Here is a 14214-nt window from a genome sequence, read left to right as displayed (position 1 = left end):
ACCAACTAAGCCGTTACCTCTCTCTGCGGGTCTTCTCCAACTTGTCCTTCAGAATCAAGATCTCCTTTTTGAGGGTGAGCTGCTGGCTCTCGGTGTCGCGCAGTTCCTTCTTCAGGTTCTTGATCTCGGAGGTGTGCAGCGCCTCCCGCTTGGACAGCTCCTCCTCGTAGAACACGCTCTTCTTCTCCATGTCCGTCTTCAGCTTGTTGATCTCCTGCTGCTGCGTGGAGCTGCTGAATCCCGGGGAACGGCCAACGTGCTTTTGCTGGGAGGGACGTGGAACGAAAAGGTGTCACACGTCAGCTACTTAGTAGGGGCTGGTGCAGTGCAAGAAGGGGCCATCTGGCAAAGCTAGGGCCACACAATACTCAAAGACACGTGGTTCCCTGTGACGGGAGCATGTGGCACTCTTAGAGGATTGTTTATATTTGAAGATCGGATGTTGCTTTGGACCTCCAATCAGATTCTATATATTATCCTCCAGAAGGTGCTAAATAAGAAGTAGATTCTGATTGGTTGCTATGGGCAACAGCCCATTTTCAATAGGAAGGCCATCTCACATTTCCCAGACATCCTAGCTGGTGCACAGGTGCAGTCATTACTAACTCACATTTCCTAGACCACCTAGCTGGTGCACAGGTGCAATCATTACTAACTCACATTTCCTAGACCACCTAGCTGGTGCACAGGTGCAGTCATTACTGTCACATTACCAGATCACCTAGCTGGTGCCCAGCTGTAGTCATTACTAACTGTCACATTTCCTAGACCACCGAGCTGGTGCACAGGTGCAGTCATTACTGTCACATTACCAGATCACCTAGCTGGTGCCCAGCTGTAGTCATTACTAACTGTCACATTTCCCAGACCACCTAGCTGGTGCACAGGTGCAGTCATTACTGTCACATTACCAGATCACCTAGCTGGTGCCCAGCTGTAGTCATTACTAACTGTCACATTTCCTAGACCACCGAGCTGGTGCACAGGTGCAGTCATTACTGTCACATTACCAGATCACCTAGCTGGTGCCCAGCTGTAGTCATTACTAACTGTCACATTTCCCAGACCACCTAGCTGGTGCACAGGTGCAGTCATTACTGTCACATTACCAGATCACCTAGCTGGTGCCCAGCTGTAGTCATTACTAACTGTCACATTTCCTAGACCACCGAGCTGGTGCACAGGTGCAGTCATTACTGTCACATTACCAGATCACCTAGCTGGTGCCCAGCTGTAGTCATTACTAACTGTCACATTTCCCAGACCACCTAGCTGGTGCACAGGTGCAGTCATTACTGTCACATTACCAGATCACCTAGCTGGTGCCCAGCTGTAGTCATTACTAACTGTCACATTTCCCAGACCACCTAGCTGGTGCACAGGTGCAGTCATTACTGTCACATTACCAGATCACCTAGCTGGTGCCCAGCTGTAGTCATTACTAACTGTCACATTTCCCAGACCACCTAGCTGGTGCACAGGTGCAGTCATTACTGTCACATTACCAGATCACCTAGCTGGTGCCCAGCTGTAGTCATTACTAACTGTCACATTTCCCAGACCACCTAGCTGGTGCACAGGTGCAGTCATTACTGTCACATTACCAGATCACCTAGCTGGTGCACAGCTGTAGTCATTACTAACTGTCACATTTTCAAACATGCTGCATTCATTCCTACTATAGATCCACGGGTGGCCTGATACACATGGACTGATGGTAGATCTTGAGGACAGGTTTGGACACCCCTGCAGTACACACAGATTAGCTGAGATATCATACCCATCGAGTGATTACGAAATGTATAGGGATGTCTGTTTTAAGACAGACAGGTGCATCCTAATTAGAACCTAATTACAATCTTAATAAGGTGGGTGGTATTGCCCAGACTTGCTGCACCCACTACTAGCTGAGTTGCCCTGGAATCTCACGCTGTGTGGGCTTAACCACAATTACCCGCTAGTGGATCTCATGGCGCCGGGCATCTCGCTCTGCATGGCGTATTGAAGCTAGATATGTGAGGACATATTTTTGCATCAATAATTCGTAATATATAAATAATAATAATTAAATACTCGTTAATACAGCAGGATAGCTATCTCCTATAACAGTCACGTGACGCAGTAACGGGAATCACGGGGAAGGGAGTGTCCAGGTCATATGAAGGGGGTAAGGGTCAGTGTTGACATGTGCTACACACAGTGCAAGCAGCCACTTTATGGGCGGAGCCTTTTTATGTCACTACGAAGCGCGATCCTGCCAATGGGACACACAAGATTATGGTCACCCAAAGGTTGGCTCAGAAGCAAATAGTGTCCAGACTGTGGGGGTGCATGTGTGTGTTACAGAGGAGACAAAGTGGAGGTTGCGGTGATTTTATGAACGGAGAGGATACGGTAATACTCACTCACACTCTTCCCCGCAGCTGTTCTGCATTAAGCATGGAGAGCCCAGCCGGCCGGCCTGTACTTTTACTACTAAAGATTTACCTCCATATAAAATCTTTATTGCTGGGCCTGCTCAGTGTAAATGCCTGGAAAGCCGATGTGTGTACAGTAACACAGGGACTTCCTATCTGTCAGCGGGGAAGTATCACCGGGCTCTTTGTGCCTGATGGGTCCCGAGTGATGTCCCATAAATGTTCCGCAGCCGACACAATATTGGCCCCTGATCTACCTGTTCTCCTGCATTGTAGTCCGTCACGTTGGAAGCAATGGCTGTTATGTAACACACTGACATAGATCTCTAATAGAGGATCACACAGCAGACCATTCCCATACACCACACAGCGCACCTGATCTCTAGCCTTACCCCCGACGGACTAGCTGCCAAACATGCCAGGGGGGACTACGGAGAGAGAAATGCAACTGTGATAAAAGGAGCCCCCAACACACTTACCTTCAGCCCCTCCAGCTCACTCTCCAATTGCTTGGCGTATTGCTCGCTGCGCTCTCGCAGTTTCCGGTCCTTTGAGGCTTCAGCCGTCGCAGCTTCCGCCTGAGCTTCAATCTGAAAGGTGCCCAAGAAATGCAAATCAGTCCCATCCGGAGATATGGTCAGCAGTCCCTGTGTTATACAGGAGCACTAGGAGATATGGTCAGCAGAGTCCTTGTGTTATACAGGAGCACTAGAGATATGGTCAACACAGTCCCTGTGTTATACAGGAGCACTAGAGATATGGTCAGCAGAGTCCCTGTGTTATACAGGAGCACTAGAAATATGTTCAGCACAGTCCCTGTGTTATACAGGAGCACTAGGAGATACGGTCAGCACAGTCCCTGTGTTATACAGGAGCACTAGGAGATACGGTCAGCACAGTCCCTGTGTTATACAGGAGCACTAGAGATATGTTCAACACAGTCCCTGTGTTATACAGGAGCACTAGGAGGCATGGTCAGCAAAGTCCCTGTGTTATACAGGAGCACTAGGAGATACGGTCAGCAGAGTCCCTGTGTTATACAGGAGCACTAGGAGATACGGTCAGCAGAGTCCCTGTGTTATACAGGAGCACTAGAGATATGGTCAGCACAGTCCCTGTGTTATACAGGAGCACTAGAGATATGGTCAGCACAGTCCCTGTGTTATACAGGAGCACTAGAGATATGTTCAACACAGTCCCTGTGTTATACAGGAGCACTAGAGATATGGTCAGCAAAGTCCCTGTGCTATACAGGAGCACTAGGAGATACGGTCAGCAGAGTCCCTGTGTTATACAGGAGCACTAGAGATATGGTCAGCACAGTCCCTGTGTTATACAGGAGCACTAGGAGATACGTCAGCACAGTCCCTGTGTTATACAGGAGCACTAGAGATATGGTCAGCACAGTCCCTGTGTTATACAGGAGCACTAGGAGATACGGTCAGCACAGTCCCTGTGTTATACAGGAGCACTAGGAGATACGGTCAGCACAGTCCCTGTGTTATACAGGAGCACTAGGAGATACGGTCAGCACAGTCCCTGTGTTATACAGGAGCACTAGGAGATACGTCAGCACAGTCCCTGTGTTATACAGGAGCACTAGAGATACGGTCAGCACAGTCCCTGTGTTATACAGGAGCACTAGGAGATACGGTCAGCACAGTCCCTGTGTTATACAGGAGCACTAGGAGATACATCAGCACAGTCCCTGTGTTATACAGGAGCACTAGGAGATACATCAGCACAGTCCCTGATTATACAGGAGCAGTTGGGCACGGAGAGTACAGTCCCTGTGTTATACAGGAGCAGTTGGGCACGGAGAGTACAGTCCCTGTGTTATACAGGAGCAGTTGGGCACGGAGAGTACAGTCCCTGTGTTATACAGGAGCAGTTGGGCACGGAGAGTACAGTCCCTGTGTTATACAGGAGCAGTTGGGCACGGAGAGTACAGTCCCTGTGTTATACAGGAGCAGCTGGGCACGGAGAGTACAGTCCCTGTGTTATACAGGAGCAGTTGGGCATGGAGAGTACAGTCCCTGTGTTATACAGGAGCAGTTGGGCACGGAGAGTACAGTCCCTGTGTTATACAGGAGCAGTTGGGCACGGAGAGTACAGTCCCTGTGTTATACAGGAGCAGTTGGGCACGGAGAGTACAGTCCCTGTGTTATACAGGAGCAGTTGGGCACGGAGAGTACAGTCCCTGTGTTATACAGGAGCAGTTGGGCACGGAGAGTACAGTCCCTGTGTTATACAGGAGCAGTTGGGCACGGAGAGTACAGTCCCTGTGTTATACAGGAGCAGCTGGGCACGGAGAGTACAGTCCCTGTGTTATACAGGAGCAGTTGGGCACGGAGAGTACAGTCCCTGTGTTATACAGGAGCAGTTGGGCATGGAGAGTACAGTCCCTGTGTTATACAGGAGCAGTTGGGCATGGAGAGTACAGTCCCTGTGTTATACAGGAGCAGTTGGGCACGGAGAGTATAGTCCCTGTGTTATACAGGAGCAGTTGGGCACGGAGAGTACAGTCCCTGTGTTATACAGGAGCAGTTGGGCACGGAGAGTACAGTCCCTGTGTTATACAGGAGCAGTTGGGCACGGAGAGTACAGTCCCTGTGTTATACAGGAGCAGTTGGGCATGGAGAGTACAGTCCCTGTGTTATACAGGAGCAGTTGGGCACGGAGAGTACAGTCCCTGTGTTATACAGGAGCAGTTGGGTACGGAGAGTACAGTCCCTGTGTTATACAGGAGAAGTTGGGCACGGAGAGTACAGTCCCTGTGTTATACAGGAGCAGTTGGGCACGGAGAGTACAGTCCCTGTGTTATACAGGAGCAGTTGGGCACGGAGAGTACAGTCCCTGTGTTATACAGGAGCAGTTGGGCACGGAGAGTACAGTCCCTGTGTTATACAGGAGCAGTAGGGCACGGAGAGTACAGTCCCTGTGTTATACAGGAGCAGTTGGGCACGGAGAGTACAGTCCCTGTGTTATATATTAGGGGTACGGATATCACCCACCTCCTTTTTGGCCCTCTCCGCTCTGCGCAGTTCCTGCCGCAGCGCCTCCACCTTCTGCCCCACACTCTCCATCTCCTCTTCCTTGTCGCGGAGCTGACGCACAAACTTCTGCTTGTGAGAACGTAGCTCAGTGAGACGCTCATTCATCTCCTTCATCTCCTGCAGGGTCTGCTTCTGCTGGCTCTGGGCTTCCTTCAGATCTTTGGTTTGGGACTTTAACTTCTCGTTCGACTCCACCAGATCCTAAAAACACGGCCAATAAGAGTGGCGTTAATTCTGAAGAGTGTGACCCTTGGAAATACAAGTGCAACCTCATTCCCGCCTCAATGAACATCAGTCCACACTGAAGTGTTCATCTAAAATAATTAGAAAACACATTTATATATATATATATATATATATATATATATATATATATATATATATATATATATATATCTGTATTTATTATTAACACACGATACACATAGTTTGGGGCGTCTCGGGGAGGTCTCACCTTGCTCAGTTCCTCTTTCTCCTGTTTCAGAACTTTCATCTGTTTTTCAAAGGTCTTGATTTGTCTTGAGAAGTCCTCAATGTCTTGTTGCGTGACACCGCTCTTGTCCAGCTGCTGGTTGAGCTGGCCGGTGCCTACGGGAAGGACAAGAATCCCATAAATCAGGCTGAGACGGATACATACGGGCATATAGGCACATTTAGGGCACAATTCACACCCATTACGCAGGGTGAACACTGTATACATGAGTGGGGTCTCCTTGCGAACGGACCACGAAAAGGCTAGCCTTGCTGCTTGCAAGGCTATTTACAGGTGCTAGGCATTCGGGGCATAAAACTGGACATTTTACAGGAGTGCCCCACCAAACGCAGGCGCTGCGAGCAGGGGGAAATCATTAGATTGTAAGTGAATTCCGCGCCCCCGAGCACATTCACAGCTGTGCACAGGGGCCGGGGACTCAGCGGGGGGGCATTAACCTGTGCACTGGGCTCCAAATACTCACAGCCCAGCAAGCAGATCTGAATCAGGCCTTTAATTCCCTGCGCACAGTATCGGAGAAAGTGCTCCCGAATTACATTAAATTCAGCATCATGCAAACTAACAATACTCAGTGGGTATAGGTAGCAGGAATCTGACAAGCAGTGATGTGTATCACAGAGCTGACCAATATAAATCAATGTACTGTATGTCTACCACTGGACACTGCCCAGAGGGCCCCACTGCACCATTATATCAGTGGGTATAGGTAGCAGGAATCTGACAAGCAGTGATGTGTATCACAGAGCTGACCAATATAAATCAATGTACTGTATTGTCTACCACTGGACACTGCCCAGAGGGCCCCACCGCACCATTATACCAGTGGGTATAGGTAGGGGTGCCGGACGGGTTCCCGACAGTCGGGATAATGACTATCGGGATCCCAACTGTCGGAGTCCTGTACCACACCCATAGGTAGCAGGACTCTGACACTCAGTGATATGTATATTACTAACCGCCACAAGTCTATGTATGTCTATCACTGGACACTGCTGGCCCCACTGCACCATAGGTAGCAGGAATCTGACAAGTAGTGATGTGTATATACTGACTGACACAAGTCTATGTATGTCTATCACTGGACACTGCTGGCCCCACTGCACCATAGGTAGCAGGAATCTGACAAGTAGTGATGTGTATATACTGACCGACACAAGTCTATGTATGTCTATCACTGGACACTGCTGGCCCCACTGCACCATAGGTAGCAGGAATCTGACAAGTAGTGATGTGTATATACTGACCGACACAAGTCTATGTATGTCTATCACTGGACACTGCTGGCCCCACTGTACCATAGGTAGCAGGAATCTGACAAGTAGTGATGTGTATATACTGACCGACACAAGTCTATGCATGTCTATCACTGGACACTGCAGAGGGCCCCACTGCACCATAGGTAGCAGGAATCTGACAAGCAGTGATGTGTATATACTGACCGACACAAGTCTATGCATGTCTATCACTGGACACTGCAGAGGGCCCCACTGCACCATAGGTAGCAGGAATCTGACAAGCAGTGATGTGTATATACTGACCGCCACAAGTCTATGTATGTCTATCACTGGACACTGCTGGCCCCACTGTACCATAGGTAGCAGGAATCTGACAAGTAGTGATGTGTATATACTGACCGATACAAGTCTATGTATGTCTATCACTGGACACTGCTGGCCCCACTGCACCATAGGTAGCAGGAATCTGACAAGCAGTAATGTGTATATACTGACCGACACAAGTCTATGTATGTCTATCACTGGACACTGCTGGCCCCACTGTACCATAGGTAGCAGGAATCTGACAAGTAGTGATGTGTATATACTGACCGATACAAGTCTATGTATGTCTATCACTGGACACTGCTGGCCCCACTGCACCATAGGTAGCAGGAATCTGACAAGCAGTAATGTGTATATACTGACCGACATAAGCCTATCGCTGCACACTGCAACGTGCAGTACAACCAGGTGTTTTCTGTTACTAGCTGAATGTACAACAATAAGGTTTTATGTGTCAATGACGGGTGCACCATAGCTAGCCCCCTATAGAATACCAGGAATGTCTCACCATCTGTACACAGTTATATGCCCTTCCAATATCCCCCCTCCCCGCTGGCTGATGTCTTCCCCCGGCGTCTCACGCATCATGGAGAGAGATAAATTCTGCTTTGCCTGAAGGATAACTTGTCCCTTCATTTTCTATTTTATCTCTCATTAGCGTACACATTACCATACTGTACTAATACCCTAATTCACAGACGAACGGAATGCAGTCACAATTCCATCTATGTGCCACCGGAAGTCCGCGCCAACATCTGCAAAATTCAGAGTCTGGCACGCGCAATCGATGCCACCAGCTGTCATCGCTGACACCAGCCCCATCCCTGGTGCAGGAGATCCCATTGCAACTGAACAGATCTCTGCAAACGCTCAGGACAGGGTGCAGATCTGCACACACACACACACACACACTTGTCCGAAGGTCACATCACCGCCCCGCTGGCACGCGGGATCACCCCTCCAGTCATTAGTGAGAAGTAACAGAGACGTACAATGGCTCATTAGCACTTTATAATGTACACGCAGTCTGCTAAGCATGCGCACTTTGCTTAGACAACATCAAAAAACCTGCTTGAACCATCCATACTGGCAATTGTGAAAAACTCAGAATCGGGGTGTAAAGGTGCCCATACACGGTACAATTATTGTATACAATATTGCATCGCATCTCATTGCATCGCACAGGTTTTGCAATGCAATGAGATCTAGTACAAAAAGTATGTGACGCGCGTACTTTTTGTACTAGATCTCATCTCATTGCATTGCATTGCAAAACCTGTACGATGCAATGAGATGAGATGCGATATTGTATACAATAATTGTAGCGTGTATGGGCACCTTAAGTCTGTTTTTGGCAGGTTAAACGGATGGACCTTAAACATTTGGGAGATGCGACTTCTCTAGAGGAGGCAATGACGCAATGCCATTGAGCAGTGTTTCTTTTCAGGAACTGACCCAATTCTTTCACCTCTCATGTTGAACTCCCCAATTATTATTTTACCACAACTCAGACTCTTTATGCCCAATAAGAACAGTGGCAGAACCATTTAGGAACAAAATCAGGATTTCTACATAAAGATCCGATGACACGATGAGACGTAGCTATTTCACGATCTCCAGAAGACTGGCAACACTGTCTCTCCGTTATCCAATCGAAACAAGGTCGTCTAGTAAATTCCTGCTCGCAAGTTGGGCCGCATGCAGACCTGGTCGCACGGAGAGCGATTATCGATACACTGCACATGCATACTGTTCACAGTACACATGCGTGAGGCCCTGCTGCGATGAAATCCTGCAACTTGTTCTGTGCGCACGCCGGTCGCAAGGTGAAAATCAGCCTTTTAGTAGGAGAAGAAAAATGCAGGTGTGTCTAGGAAACCGCTGTGAGTGTCCAGGGAAGCGCTGGGTATGCCTGAGCGAATTAGGGGAGGGCGTGTGATGTCAGCTCCTTGCCGGATATGACTTTATCCATCCCACCGCTGAGTAAGTCTCTGGCTACACGGCACCTGCGATGACTGGTGCCCAGAGTAAAGGTCATATGATGGTGAGTTTTGGACATATTCGCTCAGCTGCAAATACATATGTAGCCGTACACATCCATTTGCAGAGTCGTCTCATTATTTCGCAAGCTGGGATTTCACTTGTGCTTAACTGAACGCTACCACCATTGTTCTTGTGAAGCAATGATGATGGTTTCTTGATTTGGCAGTATCCTCATAAATGATCAGAAAACAAGATGGCCGCTTACGCCGGGATGTGGCTACACTAATGGCCACGACAAACCTGCCCACGTGACGTGTCAGGAGAGACTGGAATGGCTTTAGCACATCTGTGGCGGCTAGCTGTGATCCGGTAGCAGGCCGTTATCACTTCATGCACCACATAACTCCTGTGGGTCTGGTGTTTAGGCCGATACATTCCAGACGGTAACTGCAGCGTGTGGTGGAGGAAGTGGGCGCAGGTGTCTGTGTGTTTATACACAGATCATGTGTGCGATTAGAACCATATGTCTCTGCTAGTCTGTGCTCACAACGGTAAGCAACTGCTCCTTCAGTGCAGGATAAAAGTCTCCGTCTCCGCTTGTTTTCCTCAGGAACAGGTCATTCCTTTGGAAAATAATCCGGGGTCTGGAACAGGATTCTGTCGCAGGCCCAGGTTAACAGTCTGTGATCCGTTTAGGATTGTCGCTATTTGGATATTAGGCAACGGCCCAATATCTTATTACTTGCACCTGTGAGAACTTCTACAATGTACCCTATATACAGTACCATCGGCCCAAGGGGTCACACGTAGTGAACCAAATTCGGCCCTTGCCCCCAATAGTCATGGTTTGTGCATGCACGTTTCTGCACATGTGCAAACCCGGACTGTGAGCGGACTCGGCGGTTTACACTGTCGTCGGGCCATTTGCAGCGTGGGAGGGAGGGAGGGACAGGGGCAGCGCCAGGCGTTCCCATGGGTACCTGGGAGGGCCAATGGCTGCCGGGGGTGGGTGACTGATGTCACATGACATCTGACTCCAGCACAGTCTTTGTCACGGTGGCCCCAAATATAAGTCAGTTTAGATCTGCAGGTGATCTGCAGCGTTAGCCTTTGATATATAGGATGAACTGTATTATTAAATAGTTTTTACAGTATTGTATTACACTATAGTATATTACGTTGTCATAGGGATTATAGCCATGCATTGTCCATGCAGTTTTGTCTTGTCTACTAATGAGCTTGTTGTAAAACTACAACGCAGTTCTAGGTCCAATCTCTTGTAACCTGCAGCCCAATTCTACGAGCGCTAAATGCCTGAACGCGGATGAATCAGGCTGTGCGGCGAGCAGAACATATCATTACCGCTGATATGGAAGAAAGAGGGACTTGACAGTGCAATAAATATGAATGTGCTTGGAATGCGGCCCGCAGTGGCTAATCAATCTCAAATGTGACAGGAATACAGCGCCATTGTGCGAGCAGCACTTTGCGGGTCGTAATTCAATGACACAAGGACGTATTAGCGCGGCGGGGTAGGGGATGGTATAAGGTCCTGCGTCCGGAGGGCTGTCTGTAAGTTTACATTCCTTAGCCAAGAGAAATGTGTTCTCTGCGCTTGAACCTCGCGGCTGTTGTCGTTCACACAATTGGCACAGAGCAGGATTCCTAAAGGTTTCCTCCTGTGTTACTGAGAGAACAGAAGTACTCCTTTCTCCCGGTGTATTGGAAACACATGTCTGGAGCGCTTCTTGTTTTACAGCAAAGCCATCGCCGTGACTCATTGCAAAGAAATCTCCCACAGCAGCAGCTTGTGTATAACTGGGGCGGATTCAGGCGCAGTTATTGTATCACCATATTTTCTACTAGTTTGTAATCCGTTATTTGAACATGTGGTGTACTGTAGGGATCCTGGTGTATCAGGGGCAGCTAATGCCACAGGCCGCGCAGCACAGAGGGGGAACGCCACAGGTTGTGCAGCACAGAGGGGGAGCGCCGCAGGCCGCGCAGCACAGAGGGGGAAAGCCACAGGTCGTGCAGCACAGAGAGGGAATGCCACAGGCTGCGCAGCACAGAGGGGGAACGCCACAGGCTGCGCAGCACAGAGGGGGACGCCACAGGCCACGCAGCACAGAGGGGGGAACGCCACAGGCCGCGCAGCACAGAGGGGGGAACACCACAGGCCGCGCAGCACAGAGGGGGGAACGCCACAGGCTGCACTGCACAGAGGAGGAACGCCACAGGCCGCGCAGCACAGAGGGGGAACGCCACAGGTCGTGCAGCACAGAGGGGGAACGCCACAGGTCGTGCAGCACAGAGGGGGGACGCCACAGGCCACGCAGCACAGAGGGGGGAACGCCACAGGCCGCGCAGCACAGAGGGGGGAACACCACAGGCCGCGCAGCACAGAGGGGGGAACGCCACAGGCTGCACTGCACAGAGGAGGAACGCCACAGGCCGCGCAGAATGCCACAGGCCGCGCAGCACAGAGGAGGAACGCCACAGGCCGCGCAGAATGCTACAGGCCGCGCAGCACAGAGGGGGAACGCCACGCAGCATAGAGGGGGTACGCCACACACACCACGCAGCACAGAGGGGGTACCCCACACGCTATGCAGCACAGAGGGGGTACCCCACACGCTATGCAGCGCAGAGGGGGTACCCCACACGCCACGCAGCACAGAGGGGGTACCCCACACACCACGCAGCACAGAGGGGGTACCCCACACACCACGCAGCACAGAGGGGGTACCCCACACACCCGGTACCCCACATACCATGCAGCACAGAGGGGGTACGCCACAGGCCACGCAGCACAGAGGGGGTACCCCACACGCCACACAGCACAGAGGGGGTACCACACACACACACCACAGAAGGGGTACCCCACACACCACGCAGCACAGAGGGGGTACCCCACACGCAACGCAGCACGGAGGGGGTACCCCACACTCCACACAGCACAGGTGAACAAAAACATATGGAAGCCCATTAGCGAGAATTGTTCTATCCCATCACCTCACTATAATAAAACAACAGAAACTGATCAGAAAATATATTTTCCGCATTTTATCATCATAGACTTTCCACATTCCCCAACACTTACTACACATGGAGAATCTCCGTATAACGCTGGCTGGCTGGGAGCGGGGCAGGGCCCCTGGATAATGGGCTCTTCTATCACCACCTGCGTCCAGGATTTATTGTAAAACTTCACAAAGAAACACAGATGATGTCTATTCCGCAGCGCAAATCACTAATCCGGCAGCGTCTGGGCAATAACACACCCCAACCACACTGCAGCTTACACAGGGGCAGTCACTACTCCGGCAGCGTCTGGGCAATAACACACCCCAACCACACTGCAGCTTACACAGGGGCAGTCACTACTCCGGCAGCGTCTGGGCAATAACACACCCAACCACACTGCAGCTTACACAGGGGCAGTCACTACTCCGGCAGCGTCTGGGCAATAACACACCCCAACCACACTGCAGCTTACACAGGGGCAGTCACTACTCCGGCAGCGTCTGGGCAATAACACACCCCAACCACACTGCAGCTTACACAGGGGCAGTCACTACTCCGGCAGCGTCTGGGCAATAACACACCCAACCACGCTGCACAGAGCGGCTTACACAGGGGCAGTCACTACTCCGGCAGCATCTGGCCAATAACACACCCAACCACGCTGCACAGAGCAGCTCACACAGGGGCAGTCACTACTCCGGCAGCATCTGGCCAATAACACACCCAACCACACTGCAGCTTACACAGGGGCAGTCACTACTCCGGCAGCGTCTGGGCAATAACACACCCCAACCACACTGCAGCTTACACAGGGGCAGTCACTACTCCGGCAGCATCTGGGCAATAACACACCCCAACCACACTGCAGCTTACACAGGGGCAGTCACTACTCCGGCAGCATCTGGGCAATAACACACCCCAACCACGCTGCACAGAGCGGCTCACACAGGGGCAGTCACTACTCCGGCAGCGTCTGGGCAATAACACACCCCAACCACACTGCAGCTTACACAGGGGCAGTCACTACTCCGGCAGCGTCTGGGCAATAACACACCCAACCACGCTGCACAGAGCGGCTTACACAGGGGCAGTCACTACTCCGGCAGCATCTGGCCAATAACACACCCAACCACACTGCAGCTTACACAGGGGCAGTCACTACTCCGGCAGCGTCTGGGCAATAACACACCCCAACCACACTGCACAGAGCGGCTCACACAGGGGCAGTCACTACTCCGGCAGCATCTGGGCAATAACACACCCAACCACACTGCAGCTTACACAGGGGCAGTCACTACTCCGGCAGCGTCTGGGCAATAACACACCCCAACCACGCTGCACAGAGCGGCTCACACAGGGGCAGTCACTACTCCGGCAGCATCTGGGCAATAACACACCCCAACCACGCTGCACAGAGCGGCTCACACAGGGGCAGTCACTACTCCGGCAGCGTCTGGCCAATAACACACCCCAACCACACTGCATAGAGCGGCTTACACAGGGGCAGTCACTACTCCGGCAGCGTCTGGGCAATAACACACCCCAACCACACTGCACAGAGCGGCTCACACAGGGGCAGTCACTACTCCGGCAGCATCTGGGCAATAACACACCCCAACCACGCTGCACAGAGCAGCTCACACAGGGGCAGTCACTACTCCGGCAGCATCTGGGCAATA

General features: G+C 51.0%; 1 protein-coding gene across 7 annotated transcripts in view; it reads right to left on the bottom strand.

Annotated features, from left to right (window-relative positions):
• CDC42BPA (CDC42 binding protein kinase alpha) overlaps positions 1–14214 on the bottom strand; it is a 109983-nt gene that overhangs the window by 48735 nt on the left and 47034 nt on the right. For all 7 annotated transcript variants that reach the window (XM_083175519.1, XM_083175525.1, XM_083175522.1 and 4 more), the window contains exons 11-14: positions 5928–6061; positions 5432–5674; positions 2897–3007; positions 18–265 (exon numbers count right to left, since the gene is read on the bottom strand). In XM_083175519.1, coding sequence (XP_083031645.1) covers positions 18–265; positions 2897–3007; positions 5432–5674; positions 5928–6061 — 736 coding nt within the window. The remainder of the gene's footprint in view (positions 1–17; positions 266–2896; positions 3008–5431; positions 5675–5927; positions 6062–14214) is intronic.

The sequence above is a fragment of the Crinia signifera genome, chromosome 3, assembly GCF_055691185.1.
Source record: "Crinia signifera chromosome 3, ASM5569118v1, whole genome shotgun sequence".
NCBI classification, from domain to species: domain Eukaryota; kingdom Metazoa; phylum Chordata; class Amphibia; order Anura; family Myobatrachidae; genus Crinia; species Crinia signifera.
Note: the sequence above shows the minus strand (reverse complement) of the source record. Positions and strands in the feature narration are given on the sequence as shown.